The 16,779-nt window shown below is 32.7% G+C and overlaps 1 protein-coding gene across 1 annotated transcript in view; it reads left to right on the plus strand.

The window, feature by feature from the left end:
* LOC119607521 overlaps positions 1-12,015 on the plus strand; it is a 181,251-nt gene extending 169,236 nt beyond the window's left edge. Inside the window, 4 exon segments of the mRNA XM_037961464.1 lie at positions 1,263-1,492; positions 7,951-9,670; positions 9,673-9,760; positions 11,499-12,015. Coding sequence (XP_037817392.1) covers positions 1,263-1,492; positions 7,951-9,670; positions 9,673-9,760; positions 11,499-11,658 — 2,198 coding nt within the window. The 3' untranslated portion in view covers positions 11,659-12,015.
* Positions 12,016-16,779: the final 4,764 nt, after the last annotated feature.

A 16,779-nucleotide genomic window follows, 5' to 3' on the forward strand; every position in this document is an offset into this window, starting at 1 on the left:
GTCCTCTCATGTACCGATATTCACAAAGCGAGTAAAGCCCATTTTAGTTGCCTTCTCTTTGTTGGAGAGAGACTTGAAGATAACTTGTTCTAAGAATCATAAAAGATTGGGAAAGAAAATATTGAAATTCTCTCTACCACGAATCATTAAAGGAGGGAGAGAGATAGAGAGAGAGAGCGAATAAAGAAGATTGAGAATAAGTCAACCTTCTAACAGTCAAACTTTTAAAACAAAGATACAGCGATAGCTTTTAACAAGCTATTGAAATCACTGAAGAGGCATGGGAGAAATTTTTTTTAGCGCTTAAGTTTCCCTCTCCCTTGTAAGCAAAAGAGAGAAAAAGGGAAACATATAAATAAATTATTTAGCTTTTTAGTTCCCTTTCTTCTAAGAATCATTAAAGAGAGTAAGCGATAATGCTTTTTAAGTTATTTTCTTCTCCTAATAATCATTGAAGAGAGAAAAAGTGTAGAAGATAAATAAACTCTTAAGCTTTTTATGTCCATTTCTTTTAAAAATCACTTAAACGATTGAGATAGAGAGAGAGAGAGAGAGAGAACTAGAATCTTTAACTTCTAAGCTTTTTAGAATACTTCCTTCTACTAAACATTCAAAAGAAGGAGAGAGAGAAAGTGGCAGTTAAATAACTTTTAAGATCTTTAGTTTATATTTTTATGCAAATCGAAGCAGAGAGAGAGAGAGAGAGAGATGCAAAAATTAAAAGATAGAGAAGAAGTAACATTGAAAGCAGTGGAACGCAATGAGTACTCAAATGAGCTTTCTTGTACTCTTTCTTTTACTCATATGTATGCTTACACTTGTATAAAAACCAAAAGCCAAACCAGTTAGAACTGTGTTTTACTCTCTGCGTTTTGCGGATCTAAAAACACGTTTAAGCTTTTTAGTTCTTTTAAACATCATTAGAGAGAAAGAGTTCTTTTAAACATCATTAAGAGAACTATCAATTTTAACTTTTAAGCTCATTTTCTTTTCAAAGTTTCTTAGAAGAAACCGTCCTATTTCTTCTAAGAAACTTTGACAAGACAGACAGTTCAATAAACTTTTAGGCTTTTCAGTTCACTTCCATCTCTAAGCCAGTAAAGTGAGTACTAGGTGAACTCGAAACTCTTAAGCTCTTAACGAATCATTGAATAGAAAACAGAAGCTCTTTAATGTAAAAATGTTACTTCATTTAACTTACTTTTAAAAGCTTTTCTTCTGCTTCTTAAAAAAACTTTTATCATTATTATTCTCTTCTACAGGTTCTTTAATCATCAAAAATTGGAAACCCATACCTTTAGAAAATATATCCGATAATCCTGTTGTTCCTGTATGTGATATAATTGGAGAACTAACATCTGTTGTTACATTACGTATCGTTATACTACGATGTAAACCCTCACCGTTTGGTGAAATAAAAGATAAACTTTTAAAATTACTCGTACTGCAATCACATGCGGTACTAAGATCCACCGGTTGCCCTTTAGATGAGGTAAGTTTTTTGCTATACAAATTTCTCATTTATAATCTATGCAAAAAGTTTAAGATACCCAAAAATATAGAAGAAAAAACACTAATTAAAATCTTATAAATTATGCTTTTTGTTTTAAAAAAACATAAGAAAAACGAACTAAAGAATAAAACATTTTCGATAAACCTCTTAAAATTAAAATCCGCCCTCATCACTTGTTCTTTTTTGGCATAAATGCTGTAGTATGTGAGTTTATGTATGAGACGTTTCTTTTTTTTAAATAGTTTTCTGTTGTTTTTGAAGGAAAAAGTATTTTTTTGTTGTAATATTTTGTCTTTTGTTAAATATTTATAATCCTTAAATGTCTTTTTTGTAATGAATTTTAATACTTTAGAACATAAGAAAAGCTTTAGACGACGTATGTGTTGTCTACACATCCTTGTAGTTTATAAATTTTTATTGCTGTTTTTCTGTCTTAACAGGACTCGTTTTTTTGTAGTTTGTAGTTGTATTTGTACATAGTTTTCATTTTGCTGCAAAAACAAAAAATAAATAAAATTTTTATTGCAAATTCTCTCTAATTAGAAAATTGATTGTATATTTTTCTAAAAAACAAAAACTTTTTTAAAGTACAAAATTTATCCCAAATTTTGTCCTAAACAGAAAATGGTTGGTAAATTCTCTTTAAATGGGAAATTTATGTTAAATTTTCTCTAAATAACAAATTTATTATAATTTTCTCTAAATGAAAAATATATCGTAAATTTTCCTTGAATAGAAAAAAACCTTTTTGTAAAATACAAAATTCATTGCAAATTTTCTCTAAACAGAAAATGGTTCTTAAATTTTCTTAAATTGGAAATTTATCGTAAATTTTTTTCTAAAAAGGAAAATTTATCCTAAAATTTCTTTCATAGAAAATTTATCGTAAATTTCTGTAAATAGAAAATGTTATCATAAATTTTCTTGAATAGAAAAATTCAAATTGTCTCAAAATAAAAAAAACCTTTTTGTAATTTTTTTTAAATAAAAATTTATCGTAAATTTTTCCTAAATAGAAAATTGTTCGTAAATTAATTAGTTTAGTTAGTTAGTTAGCTAGTTAGTAGTTAGTTAGTTAGTTAGTTTGTTAGTTAGTTAGTTAGTTAGTTAGTTAGTTAGTTAGTTAGTTAGTTAGTTAGTTAGTTAGTTAGTTAGTTAGTAGTTAGTTAGTTAGTAGTAGTTAGTTAGTTAGTTAGTTAGTTAGTTAGTTAGTTAGTTAGTTAGTTAGTTAGTTAGTTAGTTAGTAGTTAGTTAGTTAGTAGTTAGTTAGTTAGTTAGTTAGTTAGTTAGTTAGTTAGTTAGTTAGTTAGTTAGTTAGTTAGTTAGTTAGTTAGTTAGTTAGTTAGTAGTTAGTTAGTTAGTTAGTTAGTTAGTTAGTTAGTAGTTAGTTAGTTAGTTAGTTAGTTAGTTAGTTAGTTAGTTAGTTAGTTAGTTAGTTAGTTAGTTAGTTAGTTAGTTAGTTAGTTAGTAGTTAGTTAGTTAGTTAGTTAGTTAGTTAGTTAGTTAGTTAGTTAGTTAGTTAGTTAGTTAGTAGTTAGTTAGTTAGTTAGTTAGTTAGTTAGTTAGTTAGTTAGTTAGTTAGTTAGTTAGTTAGTTAGTTTAGTTAGTTAGTTAGTTAGTTAGTTAGTTAGTTAGTTAGTTAGTTAGTTAGTTAGTTAGTTAGTTAGTTAGTTAGTTAGTTAGTTAGTTAGTTAGTTAGTTAGTTAGTTAGTTAGTTAGTTAGTTAGTTAGTTAGTTAGTAGTTAGTTAGTTAGTTAGTTAGTTAGTTAGTTAGTTAGTTAGTTAGTTAGTTAGTTAGTTAGTTAGTTAGTTAGTTAGTTAGTTAGTTAGTTAGTTAGTTAGTTAGTTAGTTAGTTAGTTAGTTAGTTAGTTAGTTAGTTAGTTAGTTAGTTAGTTAGTTAGTTAGTTAGTTAGTTAGTTAGTTAGTTAGTTAGTTAGTTAGTTAGTTAGTTAGTTAGTAGTTAGTTAGTTAGTTAGTTAGTTAGTAGTTAGTTAGTTAGTTAGTTAGTTAGTTAGTTAGTTAGTTAGTTAGTTAGTTAGTTAGTTAGTTAGTTAGTTAGTTAGTAGTTAGTTAGTTAGTTAGTTAGTTAGTAGTTAGTTAGTAGTTAGTTAGTTAGTAGTAGTAGTTAGTTAGTTAGTTAGTTAGTTAGTTAGTAGTTAGTTAGTTAGTTAGTTAGTTAGTTAGTTAGTTAGTTAGTTAGTTAGTTAGTTAGTTAGTTAGTTAGTTAGTTAGTTAGTTAGTTAGTTAGTTAGTTAGTAGTTAGTTAGTTAGTTAGTTAGTTAGTTAGTTAGTTAGTTAGTTAGTAGTTAGTTAGTTAGTTAGTTAGTTAGTTAGTAGTAGTTAGTTAGTTAGTTAGTTAGTTAGTAGTTAGTTAGTTAGTTAGTTAGTTAGTAGTTAGTTAGTTAGTTAGTTAGTTAGTTAGTTAGTTAGTTAGTTAGTAGTTAGTTAGTTAGTTAGTTAGTAGTTAGTTAGTTAGTTAGTTAGTTAGTTAGTTAGTTAGTTAGTAGTTAGTTAGTTAGTTAGTAGTTAGTTAGTTAGTTAGTTAGTTAGTTAGTTAGTTAGTTAGTTACATATGATTGATATATACATACATCAAATTCGAGCTCTTTTTCCAGTATCTCAGGTGGCAAGGGAACTCTCGTCCTCCGATCTATTAAATTTTTACACTAACCTCTAACTGGTTTATATGTAAAACGCCTAACAATACTACTTCGATATTTTCTTCAACCTATAAGTCGCCCATACTTTTTATGCTAAATCCCCCTTTAAATAATCTATTGTATTTTCTATAAAAATACCATTTGATTGATTACCTTAAAGGTTTAAAATTACTTACTTATAGATAATTTAAAAATAAAATATTTATACAAAAATAAATAAAACAAATATTAATGCCTTGTAACGTATTTATGGAACCTCTTTTCCTAATCATATGACGCCATAAAAATGATAATTCTTTAATGAGCTGACATTATAAATCATTATACATAAATATATAAAACGAGACAATAAAAATCAAATGCACTTCTTCTTCTTTCGATTTTAAATTTATAGAAAATAGAATTTTGCAAAAAAAAAAAAAAAAAAAACACAATAAACTGATAATTAAATATTGAAAATTTGTTGTCATAATAATCATGTGATAAACAACACTTTAACAAATTTTATTATTAGTAATTACACCAAAAAATATCTTATATATAAAAAGACTTAAGAGCTAATACACTCGTTAAGACGGGGACGAATTTTTTTTTAATTATAAATCACAATGACACCTTCAATTTGGGGCGTGTATTAGTGTGGTGTTGTGTACTTATCAATAGTATAGAGTGCACAAATAGTTTAATAAGTACATGTCTATAATTTTTAGTTTTTTAGTCATTGTCAATGATGTTTTAATTGATTTTATTTCAAAATCGTCATAACCCTCTTATTTATGAATGCATTTATGTTTTTGTAACTGTAGTCAGCAAGTTTAGGGGTGACTGTCCCGAACTAGTTCACACTATTAACTAGATTTTTCATCATGTTGGCGTCCTACTGGCCCTATATAGAGTGTAAATGAGGTGTGACGCTCTACAATATTGGTTCTATAACTTAAAGTATACCGATCGGCTTAGAATATTCTTCTGAGTAGATTGCTGAGTCCGTCCGTTTGTCCATATAAACCTTGTATACAAATTACTGAACTGTATACAAACTACTTGTATACAAACTACTGAAAATTCCATTTTCGCGACATGTTACCCTAATATTCTAAATTGACCGATTTTAAAAACAATTTTAACTTTGGACCACATGTTATAAACTTCCAAAGCTTGGACTGCAAAACGGGAAGCAGTTTCGCAAACCTTCATATGTTACTTCTTGATTCATGAAATATTTTATCAATCTCGTAATAAATGTGGACCATATGACATAAATAGTAAAAAAAAATATACAATTTTGGAATTTTTGGAAATTACAGAAAGATTTCAATTAACTAACATATCTGAAAGCTTATTTGTATGACGATAAGATCAAATTATGGACCGAATTTGTAGGTTAGGTTAGGTTGATAGGAGGATTTATACTACATCAAATCCGAAGAAATATACTTAGACCACTATCAGGCCTGTTGTGCGCTCCTTATCATAAAAAAAATTACTGAATGAATTATTTTTCAGTGTTCAGAAACTCAGTTTCCTGTACGTAATTCCTAAGAATCTTCCAATCAGTGTTAGTCAGGAATGTTATATCCGGAATAACATCACTTCCAAGATACTTGGATCTAACTTCGACAAATGCCTGGCAGTGGAAAAAATAGTGCTCCAGGGTTTCACTGTCCTCTCCACATGCTCTACATTCGTCTGAATCCGCACATCCAATTTTGCATAGATGTGCTCGTAATTCTGTGTGTCCACTCAGAATACGTACCATCATACTAACTTCAGACTTGTTTATTTTGAGGAGATTTTTCGTCTTGCTCTCATCAGGTTCACCCCATAGGAGCCATAAAGCTTTCTTACAATCCAATACGGCCCTAATTGCCTTCTGGCTGCCGGTTAATATATTAAGCGCTGTGGGCGCCATATTTATTATTATCCAATTTACGCATTCCGTTATTGCTCGGACTTCTGCCTGGAAGCTTGTGAAATGGTAAACGGTGGTATATTTCTGTTATTGGGTCTTCAATATAGAATCCCAGCCCCACTTTGTCCCCCAATTAAGAGCCATCCTTGTAACAACGGATTCCTACTGGCATTTGTTCTAATGTTCCGCTTGACCAAGACATTCTGGGATCAGAGTTTCAAAGTTTCCGAAACATATATTATTGACATTTGTGCTATATAACCTAGGGCCAGTGAAGTAACCAATTGCCTTCTGTTAGCCTTACAGAAGTTTAAAGTAATTGCATTCTAGATTACTTAGACACAATAAAGTGATGATTAAATACCGGCTAGATTACCTAGAACTTATGAAGTAACTAAAGGAATTTCGTTCACAAATCCAACAAATAGTAAGATTTCAAAAATAGAGTCTAAATTAAACCCTTATCTTCTATTAGCTTTACAGAAGTTTAAAGTGATTGCATCCTAGATTACTTAGACACAATAAAGTGATGATTAGTTACCCGCTAGATTACCAGGAACTTAAAAAGTAACTAAAGCAATATCGTAAACAAAAGCTATAAATTTATATCAAACACTTAGTAAGACATTAAAAAAAGAGTCCAAATTGACCGCTTAGAAAACTGTAGGGACGCAAATAAACATTAGTGTTATAGTGATAACAGTGACCAACAAAACAGTGTTATCTATTGCTCATCAAGTGATTACAAATAGTTTTTTTTTTTTTTTTTTTTTGTCGTATGCACCAAATATCGTTTATTAATCTTTGTATCTATTTTGACAAATAAGTTGTTATTAGTTTGGTTTTTTTTTTTTGCCCCATCCTTATCAAATGATCTTGATTTAATATTTGTCCAATGCAGTCGTGTGTAAGTAAAAATTGCATTATGAAATAATTTTGCTATAATACACAATATATTGAAAGTATTTTGATTTACTTAAATAAATATTTTGCAATCAATTTTATTTTGATTTCTTTTTGCAGTTATAGATATATATTTGTTCGCATACAAACATGATATATTGTATATTTTTATGGCTTAGTGAATCCCAGGTACTTGAGAATTTTATTATGTTAAAGCGTTTTGTCATGTACAATTTAACTGTGATTTTTATGGCGTCAACTTAGTAATCACAAAACAAAAAGGGGTGTCAATAGATTCTATTTTAGTATGAGTAGAGTATTATTAGTAATATAGACGTAGCCACTTGTATATATATACATGTTTGGCCAATGGATTTGGGGAGTTAAGCAAATGGTAACAAATGTTACGTGCAGATGTACTGTTTTTCGTACTTTTTCTGTCTATACATTTCATTGTGTTCTAGTTGTTGCTTTTGTATAGTAAGTTGAGGGATTAAATTGCTAAGGGATTTGCTAAAAGTATATGAGTTTTTCCCCATAGTCTTGGTTTTGGACGTTTATAAATTTTTAGAAATATTAAAGCTTTGACAACAGGTATTAGCAAAATGGTGTCTATCATTTATATAGTTAAATCAAATTTTAATGAAATGATAATTTGCACGTTCTCTGATAGATAATAAATTAATATTGAATATAAATTCAAGGATTTCCTGTACAGTTTTGGTTACATAATTTTATGAAATAAGCCCAGCAAAAACTTGCATTACCAATTTACTAACACAATAGTATGTTAATGATATTGTTATGTCTTTAGAGGCAAGTACTTACCACGCTCGCTTACAAATAGGGGGTGAAATCATTACTTACCACTATGACCTCATAAACTTTAATGAAACTTTCCCTTTCACAACATAATTTGATTAAACCACCGCTTTAATAACTTTATTTTCTTTTTTTGTAGGTAACTCTTTCACAAATCTGTCGTAGTTCATATCAAAATCCCTTTGCTTTTCCTGGCGGTGATATACCCGAGGAATTACGTCGCAAATTCGATCAATGGTGGTCCAATCAACTAACGCCCCAATCCAATATGGGACCCAAACTATTGCCCTTTATGAATGCTCCTCCCACGGGTGTAAGCAATGACATGGAACATAATATGGGTACAGCAGCTTTGGCAGCAGCTGCAGCTGCTGCTGCCGCAGCACAAGCTGGTCTACATGCTGCCACCTCGGTAAGCTCAAATGTTGCCAGTAGTATTAGTGCCAGTCGTGAATCGTTGCTGTTAAATGACTCCAGCAGTCATCATGCTGGAGCAGTTTTGCCAGGAGCAGCCAGTACACATCATCCCAATATGATGGTACATCCAGCCATGCATGCTAGCATGCATCATCATGCTAATTTGGCAGCACATTCACAGTTTTCCAATCAAAAGACACGCATGCGCACAAGTTTTGATCCAGAAATGGAATTGCCACGTTTACAGAAATGGTTTCAGGAAAATCCTCATCCCTCTAGACAACAAATACAGGCCTATGTGGTACAGTTAAATGCTCTGGAATCGAGACGTGGTAGAAAACCCTTAGATGTTAATAATGTGGTATATTGGTTTAAAAATGCACGGGCAGCGCAAAAAAGAGCCGAGATGAGAGGAGGTTTTGGTGCCATGCATGTGGCCATGAATGGTTATTTGGGTCAGCACAGTCAATTGGGACAGACTTCGGGTGGCAGCAGTACCGGCAGCATGAGTAGCCAACAGCAAATGATGGGTTCTAGTATGGGTAATCTTTCCCTATCCAATGATTTCATGAAAAGTCCCTTAAGCCTAAAATCCGAAGATATTGATAATATGTCACAACATTCAGATGATATGGATGAAGACACCTCTAGACCCAATTCGCCACAATTACCTTTATCTTTAACCATACACGAAAGACATCAAACTACACCCGATATGGAGGCAAAAGACAACAATAATGAATTACTAAATAAAAGCTCTCTAATAGATGACAATAGTTCAGATGAAAAATCGGGTATTTTAAATGAGTCCCAAAATGAACGTAATCTATCGCGTAGTTTTGAGGATAGAGATAAATTTACCAACGATAAAAATAAAAGCAATGATGACTTGGATAACACCGAAAATGCCACAAACGAGGAGACCGCCCAGCAATCGCAGCAAGAAAATGAAACCAATAATAATTCTTCCAATTCCCTAAATAACAATCAGTCGGCCAATGATTTAACACAAACCCAATCGCGTCCTTCGTCACCCAAAAATCCCTCTTCCAAAGAAGACGATGAAGATCTCGATATGGATGACGATGATGATGAGAATGATACCAGTCATTTGGAGGATTTTCGTTCACCCTCACCGGACATGAATAATGCCATGGTCGCGGCCCAGCGCAAAGATTTACCCTTTCCCATGGTGCCAAATAGTATGTTCCAGCAATCTTTCATGTATATGAGTCATTATATGCCAGGTTTTGGTCAGGCCGCCGCCGCTGCAGCTCATCCTCATGCTGCTGCGGCTGCTCATCATGCTGCTGCAGCTGCTGCTGCCGCTGGTATGCAACCGAATCCCTTGATGGGTGGTGGCGGTTTAAATTTATCCAGTATTTCCAATGAGGAGAGACGTAAAAGAAATCGTACATTCATCGATCCCGTTACAGAGGTGCCAAGTTAGAGCAATGGTTTGCCATGAATACACATCCATCGCATAGTTTGATTCTGAAGTATACCGAAGATTTGAATACGATGCCCTATAGGTGAGTTATTAAAGTGTTCTTATAGAGTTCTAAAATTTGTAATTGAGGGCCTGTCGGATTCAGTTATTGCTCAGACTAAAGGGTTGAAGCAAAGAAGCTGAACAGGGCATTATTCTCCCGCCAAATGGTTCCACTAAGACGTGATTTTAGGAGATTCGTATGTTTAAGGGGTAAAAACCGGTCGAATGTCAGGTTCCTTTGGGATTCACGTAGTGGCTGTGGTTTATATCCAAATTCGCGGGGAGAGATTGTTGGTTCAAAGACTGATATATCCAAATGCCATATATTTCTGGATTCTCTCTACGGTGCTGTTGCCATCTCAACAGATGTCACTGGGTGATGTGACAGAGCAACTTATGCTGGATTCCTGAACCCTTTGAGTATCTTTACTCTTCGCGTAATAGGGCGCCAGTATAGGTTGGGAAATTTTCAGGTTGACACTTGGTAGTTGTCTGTCATTCCGTAGATCGTTCTCTATGGTCTGAAAATGGAACTGATGTAATTGGTGAACGATCGGAAAAGACTGCTCTGCCCGACAGGACACTAGTACTGATTTAGTAGTAGATCTTTTACTTCAGGGAAGTTCTCGGTGCTGTTGCCATCTCAACAGGATTCATATTGTTTCATGCTACGAGACTTATGGTTAAGGTCCACCACTCAACTTGTCGAGGCAATTTTTGGGTTCGAATTGACTTGGGAAATTTGTACATTCTTTGTTACATTATCTGACATACAGAGGGATCCTGATTTATTGACTGGTTATTTCGGACTACCAAATATGTCTCTAGGTGCTGTTGCCGAATCAACAGAGCCATCTCAGTAGTGTGGTTGCGCGGGCTTTAAGATGTTAAGGAATGCACTGGAATGGGTCATTAGTTAATGGGGATTCCATTTTAAATAATGCAATCTTTCGTGACATCATAAGGGTTCCCGCATACAGGAAGATTGAATTCGCCTGATGTTTGGGGTTGTCGCCCCTTCTATTGACTTTAGACCAGTGATTGTTTTTCCTTGTCGGGGTTTGCATTGGGATTGATCCCATGCTGTCTGTCATTCCGCAACGGGGCTACTATGGCAAGAGATTAGAAAGCTCAAGTTCTCCAGCAATGTGCTTTTACATGGACCGGCTCAGCCATGTACAAAAATTGCCACCTGATTTCTTCGTAGAAGGACTTAGGGGCACGTGACAGACCGTCTCAAGTCAAGAAAAAGACCAGCGTGAAATAAGGCCATCAAGGCAGCTGTTCACGTAAAGCACTCGAGATTCGTATCCGTCCGTCTGTCTGTTGAAATCAATTTTCTAAAGACCCCAAATATCTTCGGGATCCAAATCTTGAATAATTCTGTTAGACATGCTTTCGAGAAGTTTGCTATTTAAAATCAGCAAAATCCGTTTCTAAATAACGAAGATATGAGCAAAAATCCTAAACAACCTCTTAAAATTTCTTTAAAAAATAAAATTTTTTTTCATGCTTTGATAAAAAAGCAACAACAACATTGCTTTTTTGGAAAAAACGTATGTTTGGATGTGTGTTGGTTTTATTGCTTTGTGTATTTTGTTTTTTTGTGCTTTGTTTCGTTTAGCGTTCTTGTTGTTGTTGTTTGTTTTACAATTAATCTGTTTTAAACACACTATGGGGAAGGATATATAAGATTCGGCGAATTTAGACTTTTTACTTGTTTAATTAACAAACATTTACTAAATATTACCATTTTGTTTTCTTTTCTCTCATTACAGACAAAAGTTTCCCCGTTTGGAAAGTAAAAACGTACAATTCTGGTTTAAGAATCGTCGGGCCAAATGTAAACGCCTTAAAATGTCACTCTACGATACCAATCAATGTTCCCAACTAACAGGACTCAATTCTTTTGTACATAAATACGATGAACGTGATTAAATTCTCAGACACAGACACACACACACTTCAAAAGGCAATAATGTTTATAAAATTCATATATTTAGTTCATTTTAACAAAATCATATCAACAAAAAAAATTATAATTTTTACTATATAAAATAAAATTTTTATTCTTTTTGTCTTTTTTTTATATTAACACAAAAAAGAAAAAGCAACTACAACAAAAAAACTCCAGCCAATTTTGTAGTATTTAGTATTAAATTAATTGTAATACTGTAATTACAACTTGTTAAATACCACATAAAACAAGTTTTAATTTTTAAACAAAAAAAAAAAAAAAACATACATATGACAAATAATTATTACAAAAAAAAAAAATTGTTTATAAAAACTAACAAAAAAATATATATTTAAAAATTTAAAATTAATTCCATTGATAAAAAAACCCAGTTAAAAATGCTTAAAAGCATTAAATTTAATTTAAAATATAAAAAAATAACTAAACTTTAAATTAGTAGTAAATAATAAATAATTTAAAAAAAAAAACTTTAATAGCAAATAATTAAGCAACCAAAGATGGCATTTGAATTTTATTTTTTATTCAAGATTAAATTTAAAAGTAAAAAAAATCAAATCATTATAATTATAGTTTATTTTTTAAATAATTTTAGTCATAATTAAAACTTGCCTTATTTGTTTTTAAGTTTAATTAAGTTGTGTTATTGTAATAATCATAATTAATCCTTAAATTTCAAAAAATATTAAAAAAAAACTAAATTTCCTTTGACATATTTTGTTTATTTTCCTTTATAAACTTTTTTTTGGTATATAATGCCTATTTTATAAAAAAAATAATTAAGTTTTATTCTTTTTGTTTAAATTTATACATTTTTTTAACAAATTACCCACCACAATCCTTTTTAATTAATAAAAATAACTTAAACCTTTAACTGTATTACCCTCCCACTTATGTATACACACACACATACACAATGCTGCAGTCATCGCTCCTACATTTGTACTATAAACTGACAGCTGAATAAAATAATACTTTCGTACATGGCAATTATCCGATTAATTAGTTAATAAGTATTATTAGTGTTTTAATTTTTTTTGTCTCTCACACTCTCTCTTCCTCTCTTTATAATAAAAATATATAAATAATAATTAAATTTCTCTTCTATATATATTTAAATAAAATACAAAAAAAAATATATATATTATGACTATTATAATAAAAAACAACAACAATTTATTAATAAGAATTATAAATCAATTAATTTTATTAAATCGGATTAAAGAAAAAAATAAAAGAAATTTAATGTCAAATTTAAAAAAAAAAGAATAAATGTGTTTTATTTCTCTTAAAAAAAAACCTAATTGGTTCTACTTAGACAAAGGGACACCTACGTTTTTGGTTTGGACTTAGTGATGAAAAATAGTAAATCGAAAAGTTCTATAAATGTTCAGTTTTTATGAATTTTTTTTACTCCGAAAACCATCAGTACCACCAAACTCCATCTTTTGGTGAAAAAAAGTATCATTAAGAATGCGATTTCATCAAACGTACTTTCCCCTAAACTGTTTCTTATGCTCATAAACGACCTTCTTTATCGAACTTCCAACCCACAGTGGATTAAAAACGGGTGGCCCAATCGGTATATGCCAATATCAGAAATAATTTGATCCATATTTAAACCAAACCAAATTGATTTATTTAGATACTAAAGTTAATTTTCGATATTCTAAAAAAATTTAAACCGATATTTTAATTACTTTTTAACTACGCCCACGAAGGCGCCTTCAATAACGTACACACTGATACTCTTATCCAATACTTAGACCAGTTTTATGTTGACCGGGTGCTCCGTAACTGGATCAACTGCATGCTAAAGAACAGATGGATAAGCTGCGAGATGTACGATATAACCATCAGGAATAGGGTATTTCGCGGTACTACACAAGGCGACATTTTGTCCCCTTTACTCTGGGTAACCACGATAAATAGCCTCCTAAAGACCCTAAGCGAGAAAGGACTTAGACCTGTCTGCTATGCAGATGATGCCGTAATACTTCTAAGGGGAAAGGATCCAAATTACTTGTGTAGAAGGGCTGAATAGGCTCTGAACACGGCCTTGAGCTGGGCTCAACCTAGAGGCCTCAATGTTAACCCGGCGAAGAAGATATGTCTTTTCATAAGAAAGACAAAAATTTCTACGTATACTGAACCTTGCTTCCTGGACAAGATGATACCAGTGACAGACAGAGTTAAGTACTTCGGTATAATATTTGACCGGAAATTAAGATGGAGGCACCATATAGAGGAAAGGATTAACAAGGCACATCGGTGATGGGCACTATGTAGAAGAACCATAGGCATGAAATGGGGCCTTAGTTCTACTATAACACATTGGCTCTATAAAAGTGTAATTAGACCAATACTTAGGGTTCATGGCTATAAGTGGAGCCATGAGCACTACGTCAACCAAGGCTCTGAAAACAATACTAGATATTCCACCCATTGAAACATATATAAGATATGAGGCGGCATTTACAGCCGAACGGCTCTTTACTTTAGGTGAACTGACCAAAAGCGGTTATAGGACACATTATCAATGTATACTGGAAACATTGGAAGGCTATACACAATCATCGGACGTACCCGATCGTAACCAGAGACAAAATATGTCGGAAACTTTGAAACGCTGATCCCAGATAGAATGTCTTGGTCAAGCAGAACATTAGAGCAAATACCAGTAGGAATCCGTTGTTACACGGATGGATCTAAATTGGGGGACAAAGTGGGGCTGGGGTTCTATATTGAAGACCCAGAAACAGAAATATACCACCGTTTACCAAATCATAACACAAGCTTCCAGGTAGAAGTCCGAGCAATAACGGAATGCGTCAATTGGATTAAAATAAATGTGGCGCCCACAGCGCTTAATATATTTACCGACAGCCAGAAGGAAATTAGGGTGATATCAGGCGATAGAATTAAATCTAAGACCGTATTGGATTGTAAGAAAGCTTTAACTGAATACTCTCCCAGAGGTAAAGTTTACATCACTCGGGAGTAGTCGGTAACGAAAGGTCGACTGTAATGGCTTTAAAGGGAAGGGAGCTCGAGGTAACCTGACAAACTAAAAATATGGGTGAGAGAATCTCATTTTGGAATAATGAAACAGTGGGTAGAACAACGAAGATCCTATGGGGTGACCCTGATGAGATCATGACGAAAAATCTCCTCAAAATGAGAAAGTCTGAAGTTAGTATGATGGTACGTATTCTGAGTGGATACACAAGATTACGAGCGCATCTATGCAAAATTGGACGTGCGGATTCAGACGAATGTAGAGCATGTGGAGAGGACAGTGAAACTCTGGAGCAGTGTCTTTGTCACTGCCAGGCATTCGTCGAAGTTAGATCCAAATATCTTGGAAGTGATGTAATTCCGGAAATAACATTACTGACTAACAGTGATTGAAAGATTCTTAAGAATTACGTCCAGGAAAGTGAGTTTCTGAACACTGAAAAATAATTAATTCAGTAATTTTTTTCATGATAAGGAGCGCACTACAGACCCGATAGTGGCCTAAGTGTATTTCTTCGGATTTGATGTAGTATACATCCTCCCATTAACCTAAGCTAACCTATCCAACTTCCAACCCACAGTGATTCAAAAATTTAATTTTTTGGAAAAAAGTGTGTAATCTAAACGGCCAAATCGGGATATGCCAATATCAGAAATAATTCGAACCATATTTATACCAAACCAAATTGTTTTATTTAGAAACTAAAGTTAATTTTCGATATTCTAAAAAAAAATTTTAAATTTTCAAATGACTATAACTCGGAAATTATCAGATCCTGCAATAGGCCGATGTACTACTGTCCCACTTACTGACAAAAGTTCTGACTGAGCAGCGTCCAGTTACGATCCCTATCAGAACCCTTAGACTGCGTCTATCCAATACTACAAGTTTTTTGCTAGCATCCATATCAAGTTTTGGCCAGAGGGCCTTTGATATATTTCAATCCAAGCTACTATTCCAGGACTGGTTAGTGATATCACGTATTCTCTCGAATATTAACCTATTACATAGGAGGTTTTACCATCCTTTCCCTGCCCGCTATATCAAGATTCGAACCTAATCCAGCTAGTTAGTCCGCAACCTCATTACCATGCACGTTACAGTGCCCTGGCACCCAACATAATCTAACGACAAATAGTCTTATAATTTCCCTAAGGGCATTCCTACAATCTGCAAGCAGGTGCGAAAGTACCATGTGACAAGCTAATGCTCTAAGAGCAGCTTGACTATCAACATAAATAGTCACAACCGAACCCGGATCGATATGATTCCGCATGAGTTCCGTCACTTTCCAGATCGCTAAGATCTCTGCTTGTTTTATGTTGTAGAGTCAATCATATGCCGATTTACTCGTTTTTTTAAGCCAGTAATTAGCTTTAAATTCATTTTCTGAAGGAGAATTTATGTGGGGGGTAGGGTCAAAACTTTTCATATAGAGCCTGTAGTAAATGAGGACATTTTGGTAATTTTTCGTTCTTCAAAAGGATTTTTTTTGAATTCTCTGGGTATATTGGTTTTGTGATTCCGTTTATAACTTATCGAAATAATGGACATAGGCCCAGAAAATTATATATATATTATGGGTCAATTTTAAATTCTGTCTGTTGAAAGCACGAATGACAAACTTGTATATACCCTGCTCAAGAAGGTATCTGATAAAATGACTTAATTTCTAAAAGAGACTTTGTGAAAGCGATCAGCTCAAAAGTGGACCTATCCTCAGAAAGAACAAGGAATTTACCATTTATAAAACTTAGTTATGTTGATTTTAAGAAAGGTAATTTTTAGCTAAAAAGGCTTAAGCAGAAATTCCTGTTGTAAGGCGAGTAGTTATAATAATGTAGCGACTTAAAACCATTGTCCTTGATCCAAAAAAGGTATATGTGCCAAATTTCATCAAGTTATCTCGAAAATTGCGACTTGTAGTTTGATTGCAAGGTTTGTAAGTACGGTCAGACGGAAGGACATCGCCAAATGCTTCTAAGCTGATTAATATACTTTAAGTTGTAGAACGAGTTACATACATCAGCACAAATCCAATAAAAGCTTCCCAATAAAGTTGTGT

This window comes from Lucilia sericata, unplaced genomic scaffold (assembly GCF_015586225.1).
Source record: "Lucilia sericata isolate MDLA Ls3-8-SP2 unplaced genomic scaffold, ASM1558622v1 Contig000700F_arrow, whole genome shotgun sequence".
Classification (NCBI taxonomy): domain Eukaryota; kingdom Metazoa; phylum Arthropoda; class Insecta; order Diptera; family Calliphoridae; genus Lucilia; species Lucilia sericata.